The 15288-nt window shown below is 42.3% G+C and overlaps 1 protein-coding gene across 5 annotated transcripts in view; it reads left to right on the forward strand.

Moving 5' to 3' along the window:
- ATRN (attractin) overlaps positions 1–15288 on the forward strand; it is a 145734-nt gene that overhangs the window by 102709 nt on the left and 27737 nt on the right. For 2 of the 5 annotated variants that reach the window (XM_075563931.1, XM_075563926.1), the window contains exon 25: positions 7319–7380. In XM_075563931.1, the coding sequence (XP_075420046.1) occupies positions 7319–7380 (62 nt within the window). Of the gene's footprint in view, positions 1–7318; positions 7381–9890; positions 9923–10275; positions 10569–15288 lie in introns of those variants that run through there. The other 3 variants (XM_075563928.1, XM_075563927.1, XM_075563929.1) reach the window with 3 other exon arrangements.

Genomic DNA, 15288 nt, shown 5'->3' on the forward strand with positions numbered 1-15288 from the left:
GGGACAGCTGTGCCTATTTTCTGGTCGGTTGCTTTTGTGGATGAGCCCTCCTGCCCTCAGCCTGCTCTTCTGTAAGCTGTGCTCGCAGTCCCCCCTGCCCCCGGAAGCAGGGGCTCAGCAGGCTTCAGCCTGGCCCCTGCTTGGAGGAATTGGTATTTCAGACAGAAATGGACAGGCAGGGTCTGTGTGTGAGGTGAGAAGGTGGGTGGTGGGGCTGGAATCCTGGCCTGGTACTGGCTCTGCACCAGAGCTTGTTATTGTAATGTGGAGCTAATATTACAGCCTTCTCTAGGCTGCGTGCTTCTTCTGCTATTTATGTAAGAAGCCAGTGTTCACAAGCAGAGTAACAGAGTAAGTCTTGAGAGCTGGACCTTCATGTAGATATGGGGCTTCTGTTTATTGGTGCTAGCTGAGTTGCTGTACCTGAGCAAGGGATTGGTGAAGTTTCCATTACCTCGGATACACTTTTCCTCGCAGATATGCTATTTATTCAGATGGCTTTATTGAGATGCAGCCCACACGCCGTAAAATGCACTCATTTAAACGACACAATTCACGGTGGGTTTTATTGCTGTACCACTTGGTGGTGGTGGTGGTGGTGGTGGTGGTGTACTCACAGGGTTATACCAGCATCACCCTATTTTTTCATCTCCCTCTCCCCCACAAAAGAAACCCCACACCCACTAGCAGTTACTCCCCAGAAGAACAGGATGATGCCTGCCTATTGAATATTTACATCAAAGATGCCAGAAAGGGGAAACAAAGGAGAAATGTGGAACATAGTTTCATACTTTCAAGGACTCTCTGTTTTCCGAAGCCATGAGGCTGAATGAACCCCTGAAACTAATGCCATCAGATGACTTTTAAACCAAACATATCTCCTAAAGTCTGCCCTGAGTACTGTGCACCTTTAAGAACAACATGTGGGCTCAAACTGAAAGCCACAGCTTGAACCATTAGGTAGGAGCATTAAGAGGCAGTCACTTTATGAGGGAGGATGACTCGGAAGAGGGGAGAATGGTGTGATTCAGTGCAATCGGTGTCACTGGCTGTGCATGTAGGAACGCTAGGATTGGTGTATGCTTGGCAGGCATATTAACAACAACATGAACTTTCAGAAGAAAAGAAAATACCCAAGTATAGCTGAGGTGACAATACTTTCGAGCAAAAAGCTGCAAAGTGGGGCAGAGGTGGCATGAAGAGCCTGGGACTCTCAGCTGCAGGGGTTTGCCCTGTCGCCCAAAACCCACTGGGTTTAAATGTTTTAAACAGGGAGGTGACCAAAGATCAGTCTTTTGGAAAGACCTCTCTGGCAGCAGCAGTTGGAAGAGTAGGTTGGAAGGAAGCAGGCCGAGTCAGGGGTTCAGTTAGAAACCTTATGCAAATGATGGTGGGACAAGAGGAAGGTAAAAGGAAATAGAGGAAAGACCCAGGAGGCAAAGGACATTTATAGAGGTCTAAATACAGGTATATACGTATGTAAATATATCGACAATAGGGAAATAGATGTATGTACGTACATTTATATTTTAAGAATTAAAGACCGAAATTGGGCCTCTACTCAAGTACTCCCTCAATGCAAGAACACTTTGTTCTAATAACCTGGCATTCGTGATGCTCAGCTTCCCGACATGCTGAAAACAAAGTGGGTCCAAAAGCAAATGTGAATAAAGCTGATGGTGCCCGGCTATCAAAAGAGATAGTGTCTGGGGTCTTAAAGGCTTGAAGATAAACAAGTATCCATCTAACTCAGAAGCAACAAAGCCCACATGGAAGAAGCACACCAGCCTATGTGATCTTGAGGTGTTGATGGGATCAGGTATTAGGCATCAAAGACCCAGAACCAAAAAAATCACATCAGCGTGAATGAGGAGTGCGAGTGGAGACCCAAAGCCCATCTGTAGACAGTTGGACATCTCCTTACAGAAGGGTCACAGGGAAGAGATGAGCCAGTCAGGGTGCACTATAGCACTGATGAAACATACAACTTTCCTCTAGTTCTTTAATGCTTCCTTCACCTCCTTCCCCCACTCCCCACTTTCATGGCCTCGGTTCTACCTTACAAATTCGGCTAGACCAGAGCATATGCACTGGTGCAGATAAGAGCTGGAAACACAGGGAATCCAGGACAGATATCCCCTAAGGACCACAAATGAGAGTAGCGATACCAGGAGGGGAAGGGGAAGGGAGAGGTGGGAGGAGAAAGGGGGCACCAATCACAATGATCTACATAGAACCCCCTCCCAGGGGGACAGACAACAGGAAAGTGGGTGAAGGGAGACAGCAGTCAGTATAAAACATGAAATATATACATATGTACAAATGTACTTGACACAATGGATGGATGTACGGATTGTGATAAAACTATATGAGCTCCTGATGATTTTTAAAATCTTCCATAGAAACCCCACAGAGAAGAGTACCTGGGTGACCCTTTAGCACATCCTTGTTCTCACCTTGACCTCCACAGCCATTAGGTCACCCCACATTGCCCAGCACTTTCAACAACTTCAAAGCCTCTTCTCCATACCCTTCCCAATCTCATGGAGACACTCCATGGGATTGAGCCACACCATTCATTGTTTCGAAGCTCTCTCCTCTCTCCTAAATTCTTTTCCAGAGGAAGAATCTCACCCATTTCTAATGGGACCAAGCCTTCCAAGTTCAGAGCCATTTCTGAAATGCTGAAGAAATTGTTCAGGGGAAGGAAAGAGAAAAGAGATTTTAAAAATAATTCCTTAATTCAATGTTCCCTTAACTGTGGCCTGAGAACACCTAGAATCACCTGGTGGTGTTATTGGAATTGTTGGGTGTAGGTCCCACTAAGTCGATTTCTGACTCATAGTAACCCTGTGCACAACAGAACAAAACATTACCCAGTTCTGTGCCTTCCTCACAATTGTCCTTATGTTTGAGCCTGTTGTTGTAGCCACTGTGTCAGTCCACCTTGTTGAAAGCTTTCCGCTCTTTCAGTGTGCCTCTATCGCACATGATGCCCCTTTCCAGGAAACGATTTCTTCGGACAACATGTCCAGAGTACTTGAGATGAAGGAAGTCTGTCCGTCCTTGTTTCCATGGAGCATTCTGGTTTTACTGCTTCCAAGACAGATCTGTGTGTTCCTCTGGCAGTCCGCGGTACTTTCGGTATTCTTCGCCAGCACCGTCATTCCAATGCATCAGTTCTTCTTTGGTCTTCCGTATTCAGTGTCAAACTTTCACATGTATAGTAGACAAGTAACAAGACCACAGTTTGGGTCAAGTGCACCCCAGTCTTCAAAATACCATCTTTGCTTTTCAACACTTTAAAGAAATTAGGTGCAGCAGATTTACTCTATGTAATGCATCTGTTGATGTCTGACTGCTGCATCTATGAGCATTCATCGTGGATCCAAGCAAGATGAAACCCTTGACAACTTGAAATCCTTAGGCATTTATCTGTTTATGATAATATCACGTATTGGTTGTGAGGGGCTTTGTTTTCATTGTATTGAGTTGTAATCCATAGTGAAGGCAGCAATTCTTGACCCTTGTCAGCAAGTGCTTCAAGTGCTGTTCTAGGCATGTGCAATTGATGGTCTCATCCACAGTCAGCTGCTGGCCTTGTTTTAGCTACTGATATGGAGCGTCTCCATTGTATCTTTCCACAGATATAATCAATTTAATTTCTGTGGGTTCCATCTAGGGAAGTCCATTTGTGTAGCTGCCTTTTGTATTGTTGAAGAGAGCTATTTGCAATGAAGAAGTTGTTAGCCTTGCAAAAAGCTTCATTTCTATCACCAAGGCCCTCTTGCCCAACTCATTTTCCTTCCTCCTTATTTCTAACATCTGCATTCCAATCACCAATAATTATCAGTGCATTTTGATTACATGTTTGATCAATTTTAGACTGAAGACATTGGTAAAATTCTTCGATTTCTTCTTTACTAACTCTTGTGGTTGGTGTATGAATTTGAGTAATAGTCATATTGACTGGATTTCCTTGTATGTAGATATGTATTATCCTATCTCAGAAAGCATTATAACTTAAGAAGATCTTGGATGATAGAGGTGCCCCCATTCTTCTTGCATGTATTGTTCTGGCATAGTAAGTCATACAATTGTCTGAATCATAATGCCCGGGACCAGTCCATTTCAGCTCCCAAATGCCTACTTCATCGAACTTTATGCATTCCATTTTATGTTTGATGACTTCGCATTTTGCTAGATCCAGACTTTTTACATTCCAAATTCCAATTATTATTAGATGTTTACAGTTTCTTCTCATTTTGAGTCATGCCCCCATCAGCAAATTAAGGTCCTGAAGGCTTTACACTATCCAATTCACTCTACTTTGAGAAGGCAGTTCTTCCTCAGTCATATTTTGAGTGTCCGCTGACCTCACTGGCTCACCTTCTGTGCTACACCTGGCAGTGCTCCACGGCTCCTCAGAAGGTCTCCGGTGGCTATTTCCTCAGAAGCAGACAGCCTAGTGCCTCTTCATCCTCTGTTCTTAGTGTGGACCCTCAGCTTTGGGTGACTGGTGCTTGAGTAGCTTCCAGCATCACAGTGACACTCAAGCCACCACACTATAGCAACTGACAGGTACAGGTATGTGGTAGAGAGCTTACAAATCCCGTAGGAGAAAGGCCTAGACTTTGGATTGTTGCAGGCTCTCCAGAGATGAAGAACCACAGCCTACTTCTTGGAACTAAAGATCCATCTGCTCTTGTGTGGCAAGTAGGGAACTGCCTTTTCTTTCTTTCTCTTACGACAGTGAAAAAGTAATCAACTGGTGTCTTTACAGACAGAAGAATACAGGAATCAAAAAAAAAAAAAGCATACAGGAATCCTTTTCTCTGGGATAGGGTAAAGTAGGGTAAGGTTATCTGATGATTGTATGCCCTGAAAAGGGAGTGGGTGGGGTTCTGGGAGCATGCAGAACGCAAACACTGATTTGCTCAATGAGGACGAAGTGTTTGGGCTGGACATGAAGGACGGAGAGGGCCCACACTGCAGGTGGCAGGACAGTCATCCAGCAACTGAAACATCAAGAACATCAGTACAGCAAACTGAAAACTCTTGTTTGACCAAAGCCCGGTGTTCGTGCTTGCAAAGGGTAAATCTACCATCTCCTGTCCAAAATCCCTCAGATCGCTGGCCTTCTGAGTTTAGAATTATTCTGGTTTTATTTATTTATTTATTATTCTGACATGCCCAAAAGTAACCCAGTGGGCTGTTAATTACAGGTCACTGGTTCAAACCCACCTTTCGTTCATAGGAGAAAGATGAGGCTTTTTCTGCAGAAGATATGGTTTTATACTGGGATAATAGACTGAATAGCCTCCTATCAGATCAGGTCATGTGTTATATCATCAAATGAGTTAGGGAAAAACTTTGCTCTATAGGAATAACTTTTTCTTTTAGAATGGTAGCTAAAACATTGTAGGTCTGAAATAAAAACAAAGTCTGAAACTTTCATTAGAATCAGATCTATTTGGAACGATTTAAAGTAGAAATTTTGTTTATTTGCCATTAAGTCGATTCTGACTGATAACAGCCCTTTATTGATAGAAAGACTGCCCCATAGGGTTTCCTCGGCTATAATCACAATTGTCCTTCTCTGGTCCTCTTACCCACTGCCACTGAGCGATTTCAAACCATAGTGACTAGAACTGTGTAGAAGTGCCTTTAGGGTTTCTGAGATGATCAATCTTTGTGGGAGCAGACACCTCCTCTTTCTCCCTGGAAGCCAATCAACTCACTGTTACCTTGGTCATTCTGATCTGATTAGAAACCTATTATATGAGGGCTGTGGCTGCAACTGTACTTCTCTCCAGGAGCTTTCTCCCTTGGAACTATCGAAAACCACTGTGATGAGAGAAAATCAAAGAATGTGTGTTTATGTGAAACATGTGTAACTTTTTTGGTGATTGTAAATAATGGCTGTATAGAGAGGACCCAAAAGCGTCACCACACTCCATGCTCCATATTTTATGGCACAGTTAGTCCTGGCCACTTATTTATGGAACGCCAAAAAGAAAATGAGCCCATCAGAAGGGCAGACAACAAAATCCTCCCCTTGTGGTTCTTTGAGAGTTGGTCTGTAAAGAGAGTACTGGCTCATTGTACTTTCTTCACTTCCATAAGATGGGACTTGTTGCAATGATAGCAAGATCAGGAAGCTCACATTATTCATTTGCATTGCCATCATTTGGTTTCATTTATATTGCCATCACTTGTCCAGGGTGGGCTATGTTTCCTGAAAGCAGCCAGCTCTTCATGGAATCTGGCTAATGCTATACATGCACGGGGTTTCAGAAAGGGGAATTGAAAGATAATGGAATTTTTCTGCAAATTTTTGAAGCTCCCCTAATTCTTGGTGACAATAAGGGCAAAACCAAGCTCAACTACCATCGGGTTTAATCCAACTCCTTGCAACTATATAGGACAGGGTAGGACTGCCCCTGTGGTTTTACAAGACTGTAACTGCTTATGGGAGCAGAAGGCCTCATCTTTCTCCCAGGGAGCAGCTGGTGGTTTCAAACTACTGATCTTGTGGTTAGGAGCCCAACTCGTAATCCACTGTGGCACCAGGGCTCCCTACAATGAGGACATAGTTACTATATTTAACAAGTTCCAAAGTGCACAGTTTTTCATATTCTTTTGTTCTCTGAAATCATCATGTATCTTTTAAAAGTTTTGTCATAATTTAATTGGCAGCATTTGTTTCTTTTTTCCTGACTACATAAAACATTATCTCTTTTATAAAGTCCCTGGTGATTTTGATTTGATGAAATACATGATGCTGGGTATTTTTTTTTAATCATTTTAGTATGAAGACAATTAACAGGAAAGTTAAATTACAACTGATAGAATATTGACTACCAAATGATACTCAAGGTAGCCAAACTTCAGGTACAGAATGAGACTCCTTGCCTTTAGGTGAATCCAAGAAGTGGAATTTGAAAGCAAACAGGGAGGGCATTTTGTCTGCGACGAAGGCAGGAAGGTGGTTGGCAAATTGACTGACGGTAGGAATTCACAGCAGAGCTGGGCCTTAAACATCAGGCTAAAAGAACTTTAATTAGATTTGAGGGGGGGGGGGGTTGGTGGAGCCGCAGAGGTAGCCTGGGTTAACTCTTGGGCTTGCCATTAAGGACACCACTCCCAAAAATTTGAGTTGAAAGTAAAGATGTAGGGCCCTTTTCCTTGAAATAACTTCTGTCATGTCTTCTTTAAGCTGTGCAGTATGTTTTCCAATTGAACCCTTGGAGTGCAAAGGCTGCATTAGTGAGCTATTTCTTGGCCTCTGGCATCACACTGTGTTTTTTTCCTGCAGATTGCCTTCTCCCAGCACAGCAATTTTATGGACCTGGTACAGTTCTTCGTGACTTTCTTCAGGTAATTTCACTTGTACCAACTGTATCTTTTCCTTTGAGTCAGGTACTTGATTATACTGTCACCTCATAAAAGAATGATCCTCTGTTTCCGTAACATCAGATTTAACTTTGTGTTCCTCAAAAGTAATGTTACTTACAATTGTATCTAAGCTGACAAAATGCAAACATTTTATTTCTAGCTCTTTTTTTTTAAGGCAGCTTTTTACGTGCTGCCCTATGCAATCATGCAGGTGCCCACGTGGCATAGTGGCATAGTTTTGCATTGGACTCTTAAAGGCAAAGTCAGTAGTTCAAAACTACCAGCCACTCTGCAGCAGGTCAATGAGGCTTTCAACTCCCATGAAGAGCTACACTCTCAGAAACCACAGGGGCAGTTGTACCCTGTAGGGCCTCTGAAGTCCAGTTCAACTTAATGATAAGCTTGGTTTGGGTTTATACAGTCATGAAGGAGTCCTGTGGGTTAGGCATTGGGCTGTTAACCAAGAAGTCGACATTTCACACCCACCAGCCACTCATCAGGAGAAAGATGAAGCTGTCTGTTCCTGTAGAAATTAACAGTCTCACCCTACATAGAGTTGCTAGGGGTAAGATCAACTCAATGCCAGAGGATTGTTGTTGCTGTTGTTGTTTATACAGTCAAATGTTGCAGAGCATCCATTCAGGCAATGTTTGTTTTATGTACATTCATGGTCCCATGTGGTTATAATAGAGTTCAGAGATCCTGATCAGAGAACAGCAGGTTCCCACATGAAGTGTGTACATCTGTTGTACACAAAACGATAGTGCCACCAGGCATGCAGTACAGTACAGTACTTAGCACCTAAAATTGTTATGTCTTGATGGTCATAAGTGCCTAAACTATTGGTTTAAGTAGTTACTGTACTGTACTTTCTTGCTAAAAAGCTTATCATGTAACAGTGTGTGCTTTGACTCATAGACAACAGTATCCAGTCTCATATACCACCATGTCTAGAGTGGGGTAGTGCTGTCTCTCTGTTTCGTTTTCTTTGGAAAGTATGACTATGAAGTGCATTGTGTCTCCTTGGTGCAACACAGCCAGTGCTGGGGTAGCATCAGCAAACTGCAAAGGAAATGTTTCAATTTGGAAATGAATGCTGTATTGCTTGTGGTTTAGGCTTGTTGCATTCGACAATCAGAATGATCTTCAGAAACAAAGATAAAATTCTCCAAGCTGTTAAAGGATTGGTTCCACTAAAAACTAGCAGGCTCATTGGATGTGAGAAGGACCTACACCAGACACAGAGGAATTGCTAATATGTCGATAGGGGATCAAGCACAAAGGCATGTTCCTACTAAGGCAAGGGGCTTGTTCAAGATGCTGCAAGAAGAAAGCACGGCTAGGTGTTCCAACAACACCCAATTCACATAATGTTCGGTTTCATAGAATGTTTGAACAGAACAAGGGGATTTAAAATCAGGAAAGGTATGTGCCAGGGTTCTGTTCATTCATCATTGTTATTCAGTCTGCATGCTGATGAAGTACTGCAAGAAGATGGACCATATGAAGAACTTGGCATCAAGATTGGAGGGAGGCTTATTAAAAACCTTCGATATCAGATGCCAGAACCTATTTACTGAAAGGAAGAAGGGCTTGCTAGTAAAGATCAAGGACTACGGCCTTCGATGTAGATTACAGCTCAATGTAAATAAAACAGAAATTCTCACAACTGGACCAATAGACAGCATTATAATAAATGGGGAGAAATGTGAAGTCAAGGATTTCTTTTTACATGGATCCACAATTATTGCTCACAGAAACAGCAGTCAGAAAACTACATGATGTATTGCATTTAGCAAATCTGGTGCACAAGACCTTTTTAAAGTGTTGAATAACAAGGATGTCACTTTGAAAACTAAATTACACATAACCCAAGCCATGGTATTTTCAATTGCCTCATATGCATGTGAAAGTTGAGCAGTGAATGAAGAAGACTTTGAATTATGCTGGCATAGAATACTGAAAGTGCCATGGACTGCCAGAGGAATAAACAAATCTATCTCGGAAGATGCATACCCAGAATGCCCTTAGAAGTGAGGATGGCAAGGCCAGTCCCTGGAGAAAGACATCATGCTTAGTAATGTAGAGGGTCAGAGAAAAAGAGGAAGATTCTTTTTCTGAGCTGGATTGACACAGTAGTGACAGTAGTGGTTGTAGGGACAGTGCAGGACCAGGCAGTGTTGGTGCTGTTGTGCTAGAACAGCACCCAGCAACACTCTGAATATTAAATGACACAGGATTGTGCTGAATTGTGGATGTTCTGGCTCTATGTATTTTAATAATTACAGATCATAAAAAGTTATAATTAGTACTGGTTAGTGATGTAAGCTAAGGAGCCCTGGTGGCATAGTGGGTTATTCATTGGACTGCTAACCACAAAATCAGTAGTTCAAACCCACCAGCCATTCTAGGGAAGAAAGTTGAAACTTTATGCTCCCATAAAGATTTATACTCTCAGAAGCCAAAAGTAGCAATTCTTTTCTGCCTTACAGGGTTGCTGTGAGTGGGAATCTTCTGAATGTCAGTGAGTGGTTTTGGGGGTTTTGTGGGAGTTTTTTGGGGGGGGGTTGATGTGAGCTAAATAGTTGTCTCTCTTGCTCAAAAGATAATTCAGCTGATTATCCCAAGTTTTAAGGCCAAAAGTCATCTATTAATCCCTGGGGTTCTCTCTTTTGTGATCATATTTCTTTTGCTTATTGGTTAGTTTGTAACTTAATTTTACTTTTCATGAAAATACTGTATTCATGTTATTGAAAATAAGACACATCTACAGCAGCTTTCCACCCTTGATCCCCCATTTAAAATTGTTTTATCTGTTTTTCACTGCTCATAATTATATTGGTTTTTTCATATTTATTCTTTATTGATTTTTTTTAGTTAACTAATCTATTGATGTACTACTGCAGAAGACAGGACCACAAAACAATTTGTACTGAATGATGAAGAAAATTGCTTAAAATTTGTGGATATGTCTGTGGCAGCCATTCTGTTATGTTCTGCTCATGCGCATTTATGTTAGGGTGTTCCTCATAGGTGCATCGCATTGGGGCTCACCCCCTTGAAACTGTATTATTTGTTGCCCTATTTTTGGTTAAATGAAACCCGGGGATGTTGAGCCTACAGGGAAAGAAACTATAATGGGTTTGAGAGGGGGGGAAATAGAGAGGTGGGGGAGATATGAAGGAGATGATGTCAAGAAGTACAGAAAGAAAAAGTATGTTTTGGAAAACATGTATGATTATGGAATAAATTGCATAATTATGTTTAACATGATTGAATTATGGAATGATATGACATGTTTGGGCTTCCAAGTTACAGCAAAAAATTTTTAAAAGGCATAAATCCCAGGAATGGGCTTTGGGCTTGTACTAAATCCTAGCTCCAACTTAAGAACAATTAGTCCTGCTGACGACAAATGTGTGCATAAGCAAATGTGATGATGAAAGACTGAGGGTGCCCGGCTATCAAAAGATATTGCTTGTGGGGTCTTAAAGGCTTGCTGGTAAACAAGCGGCCATTTGCTCAGAAGCGACAAAGCCCACATGGAGGAAGCACACCAGCCTGTGGGACCATGAGGTGTAGAAGGGACCAGGTATCAGGCATGAAAGAACAAAAAAATCTTATCAGTGTGTGCCCACCTTCCCGTTATGATCACTGAAGACAAATGTGTGCATAAGCAAATATGGTGAAGAAAGCTGATGGTGCCCGGCTATCAAAAGATATAGCATCTGGGGTCTTAAAGGCTTGAAGGTAAACAAGTGTCCATCTAGCTCAGAAGCAACAAAGCCCACATGGAAGAAGCACACCAGCCTGTGTGACCACGAGGTGTCGACAGGATCCAGTATCAGGCATCAAAGAACAAAACATATTTTAAATGAGGGAGAGTGCAGAGTGGAGACCCAAAGCCCATCTGTAGGCAACTGGACATCCCCTCACAGAAGGGTCACGAGGAGGAGACGAGCCAGCCAGGGTGCAAGGTAGCAACGATGAAACATACAACTTTCCTCTAGTTCTTTAATGCTTCCTCCCCTCCACTATCACGATCCCAATTCTACCTTACAAATCTGGCTAGACCAGAGGATGTACACTAGTACAGATAGGAACTGGAAACACAGGGAATCCAGGACAGATGATCCCTTCAGGACCAGTGATGACAGTAGCAATACCAGGAGGCTAGAAGGAAGGTGGAGTAGAAAGGGGGAACCGATTACAAGGATCTACATATAACATCTTCCATGGGGGAGGGACAACAGAAAAGTGGGTGAAGGCAGACATCAGACAGTGTAAGATACGACAAAATAATAATTTATAAATTATCAAGAGTTCATCAAGGAGGGGGGAAATGGGGAGATGATATCAAGGGCTCAAGTAGAAAGCAAATGTTTTGAGAATGATGGTGGCAACAAATGTACAAATTTGCTTGACACAATGGATGGATGTATGGATTGTGATAAGCCTTGTATGAGGCCCCAATAAAATGATTAATTTTTTTAAAAAGCACAATTCTTACATCATGGTCCTGCTACATATTCTCCTTCATGAAATGATCACTGAAGATATGGGTGCTACAGTAAAGTGTGGTGAAGAAAGCAAATGGTGCCAGGTTATCTATTGGAACAGTATCTGGGGTCTTAAAAACTGTATTCAAACAAGCAGCCATCTAAATGAGGAATCAACTAAGTTCACTTGGAAGAAGCATGCCAGCCTGTGTGATCATAAGATGTCAGTGGGATCAGTTATCAGGTATTAAAAGATTCCAAAACAAACAACTATATTGTTGTGAACAAGCGTTTGGAGTGGTGACTGAAAGCCCATCTGTAGACAAATGGATATCTCCCACAGAGGGGTTATAAGGAAGGGATGATTCAACCAAGGTGCAGTGTGGCACCAACGAAGCACACATCATTCCTCTAGTTCCTGAATGCGTCCCCTCCCCGCCTCCCCCCCATGACCCAGTTCTACCTTACAAATCTGGCTAGACTGGAGAACACTCATTGGTACAGATAAGAGCTCTCAACACATGGAATTCAGGACAAGAACAGTAGTGGGAGTAATATGATGATAGTAGGATGGTCAGAGAGGGAGAAGGGGGAGAAAGGGGAACCCATCACAAGGTTGGATATACAGCCCCCCCCCCCATGGGGAGGAATAACAGAAAGGTGGGTGAAGGGAGACAACTGACAGTGTAAGATGCAAAATAATAATAACAATATATAATTGATCAAGGATTCACAAGAGTGGGAGGGGAGGGAGGAGAAAAAAGAGGAGCTTATACCAAGGGCTCAAGTAGAAAATGTTTCAGAAATGATGATGGCAACATATGTACAAATATACTTGATACAATTAATGTATAGAATGCTATACGATCTGTAAGAGCCCAAAAAAAGAGCCCCAATAAAATTATATATATATATATATATATATATATATATATATATATATATATATATATATATATATATAGCATCAGAGCAAAAATTACGAACACCCACTTTGTGGAGGGCTCTGGGGTACAGTGGGAGCCCAAAACCCATCTCCAGAGGAGTCAGACTGAGCCAATTGCAGGCCTGCTGTAGCCACAGGCAAGAATCTCAAACAGCCTTGCTAACAGGCAGGGACTTGTAATCTTGATATGCCGGATCCATCTTGATACTTGGTGAGCTGACCACCTTATATACTAGGCCTGAACATGCTCTTGGTGCAAGTATCTCTACTGGTTCCGTGACAGAAATTTCATCCCTGGCTTTTTGAATGTTGTTGGGGGTCTGGCTCTTACACATTATTTGTATCTTCGTATATTATTGTTTTAGCCTTACCACCTTAACACCATTTTTTTTGTTTTGTTTTCTGTTGGGTCTCCCAGCTGGGAAGCATGGGAGGAGTAGATGGATAATGAGAATAACAGATAAAAGGGGTTATAGGAAATACAGGAATTGGGGGTGAATGATGGGCAGGGTAAGGGGATCTCAGGAGTAAATGGTGGAGACGTGAGGGTAGAGGGAGCATTAGAATGGATTTTGATATTATAATGCATCTTGGAGGCGATTTAAGGATGGGAGGGGGAAATGTTCTAAAAAAAATCTGTGTGGGGGTGATTGTGCAATTCTATTTTATAAGATTGAATGATACTGTCTGTGTGTGTGTGTGTGTGTGTGTGTGTGTGTGTGTGTGTGTATTGAACTGCTGACAAGAACTTTATCATTGTAGTTTCTTTTCCAACCCCACACGTAACTAGTAACCACCTAGATAGTAGCTATATGGGATATAAATTGTAGGTTGTAATTACATTATATAGAAACATTTTTCCAGGGTGTATATGTAAATATATAAAACACTTAACACGTGCCAGTTCAACATTTTTCAGGTATGCAACCATGGGCTCAATATAACAATTGTGAGGATGGCACAGCACCAGGCAGTGTTTCTTCCTGTTGCACATACGGTTCCTGTGAGCTGGAACCAACTCAGCAACATCTAACAATAACACGACAGAAATCATGTGTGACCATCGCACATGATCATTGCCAACTGTTCCATCTCACTGTAAACAAGCTCACCGCTTCACAAATAATGTCTCCCCTTTTCCTGTCCCTCACGCCCCTGCTAATCACTCTTAAACTTTACATTTACCTTTTTTTATGTTATAAAAAAGTTTAAAGTATTAATGAAAAAATATTAAATAAAACCTGGCAAAAACAATAAAACAATTATTTAAGATACTTCTATATTGCTTCTTTTTTTAACCAATGGTATTGTCATATAATTTACACATCATACAGTTGAATAGTTCAATCATTCAATCATATCAAGGGGAAGTATACAATCACAACTACATAAATCTTAGAGCATTCCCTCCCCACATAGTTTAATCACTCCCCCAAATGAGTTGTGTAATCATGATTAGTTCTAGTGCTCCCTCCCCCCTACACATTTAGCTAATGTTGTTGCTACTTAAAGAATAAGTGATAGTAAGTGAGCAATAATGTCCTGCCAAGCCAATGGTTGAGACAGTACCAAAGATGGAGACTGGAGTCCTGAGCAGTGAAGCAGCTCCAAAATTCAGCTCCAAAATTCGGTTGCATTCCAAAAGCCAGGTTGATGAGACGGGTCGGGGGAGGGGGGCCGGGAAAAGCCAGCCCTCCACAACTAATCACAGATTTGATAGGCCCAATTATACAGTTGAGATGCATAAAGATTATAATAAAGTCATAGAGAATAAGGAGAGAGAAAAGAAAGATTGCAATAATGGAGTCAGACACATTTCATGGTAGCACGCTCACCTCAGCCCCGCTTGGTCCACGTGGAGATGGGAGGAGACTGGAGGGCAGGAGAGAGGGGGAGGGGAAGGAGGACAAGGGGCGAGGACCAGGAGAGAGGAAGGGAAGAGCCGAGAGAGCTCTTTATTACTAACCAAGGCTTATATATCTTTGGGGGGCATGCAAGCCCCTTAATTACAGGTAAAGACATATGTCACAGGAAGAGGTTGCACTATAGGTTATACAGTAATGAGAGGGGAATGATCTAGGGGTATCCATGCAAGAGGAGGGGGGATTGGGTATATATGTGACAAGATGGGTAGGCGGATCCTAGAGTCAGGATGGCAGCCTAACTTTGGATGTCACTGAGTAGGTTTGACTTGTTCTCTGGCTCTCTATAGAAACCGTTAGCAGTAGACTGCAAACCCCACCTAAAGGGACCAGACTGATGACTGCAAGCCTTTAGGAAGAAGTAGTCCATTGTCCTGAACAGCAGGGAGCAGGCCCTACCTGTGTGGTGAGCCCAGACAGTAGGCTGGAGGCTGTATGCATCTGACCTCCCACCATGTCCTGGCAAATAGCCACCAATGTTTGGCATATCTTTGGGGGAGAGAAAGCTGGGGGGAAGTCTTTT

This window comes from Tenrec ecaudatus, chromosome 12 (assembly GCF_050624435.1).
Source record: "Tenrec ecaudatus isolate mTenEca1 chromosome 12, mTenEca1.hap1, whole genome shotgun sequence".
Taxonomy (NCBI): Eukaryota; Metazoa; Chordata; class Mammalia; order Afrosoricida; family Tenrecidae; genus Tenrec; species Tenrec ecaudatus.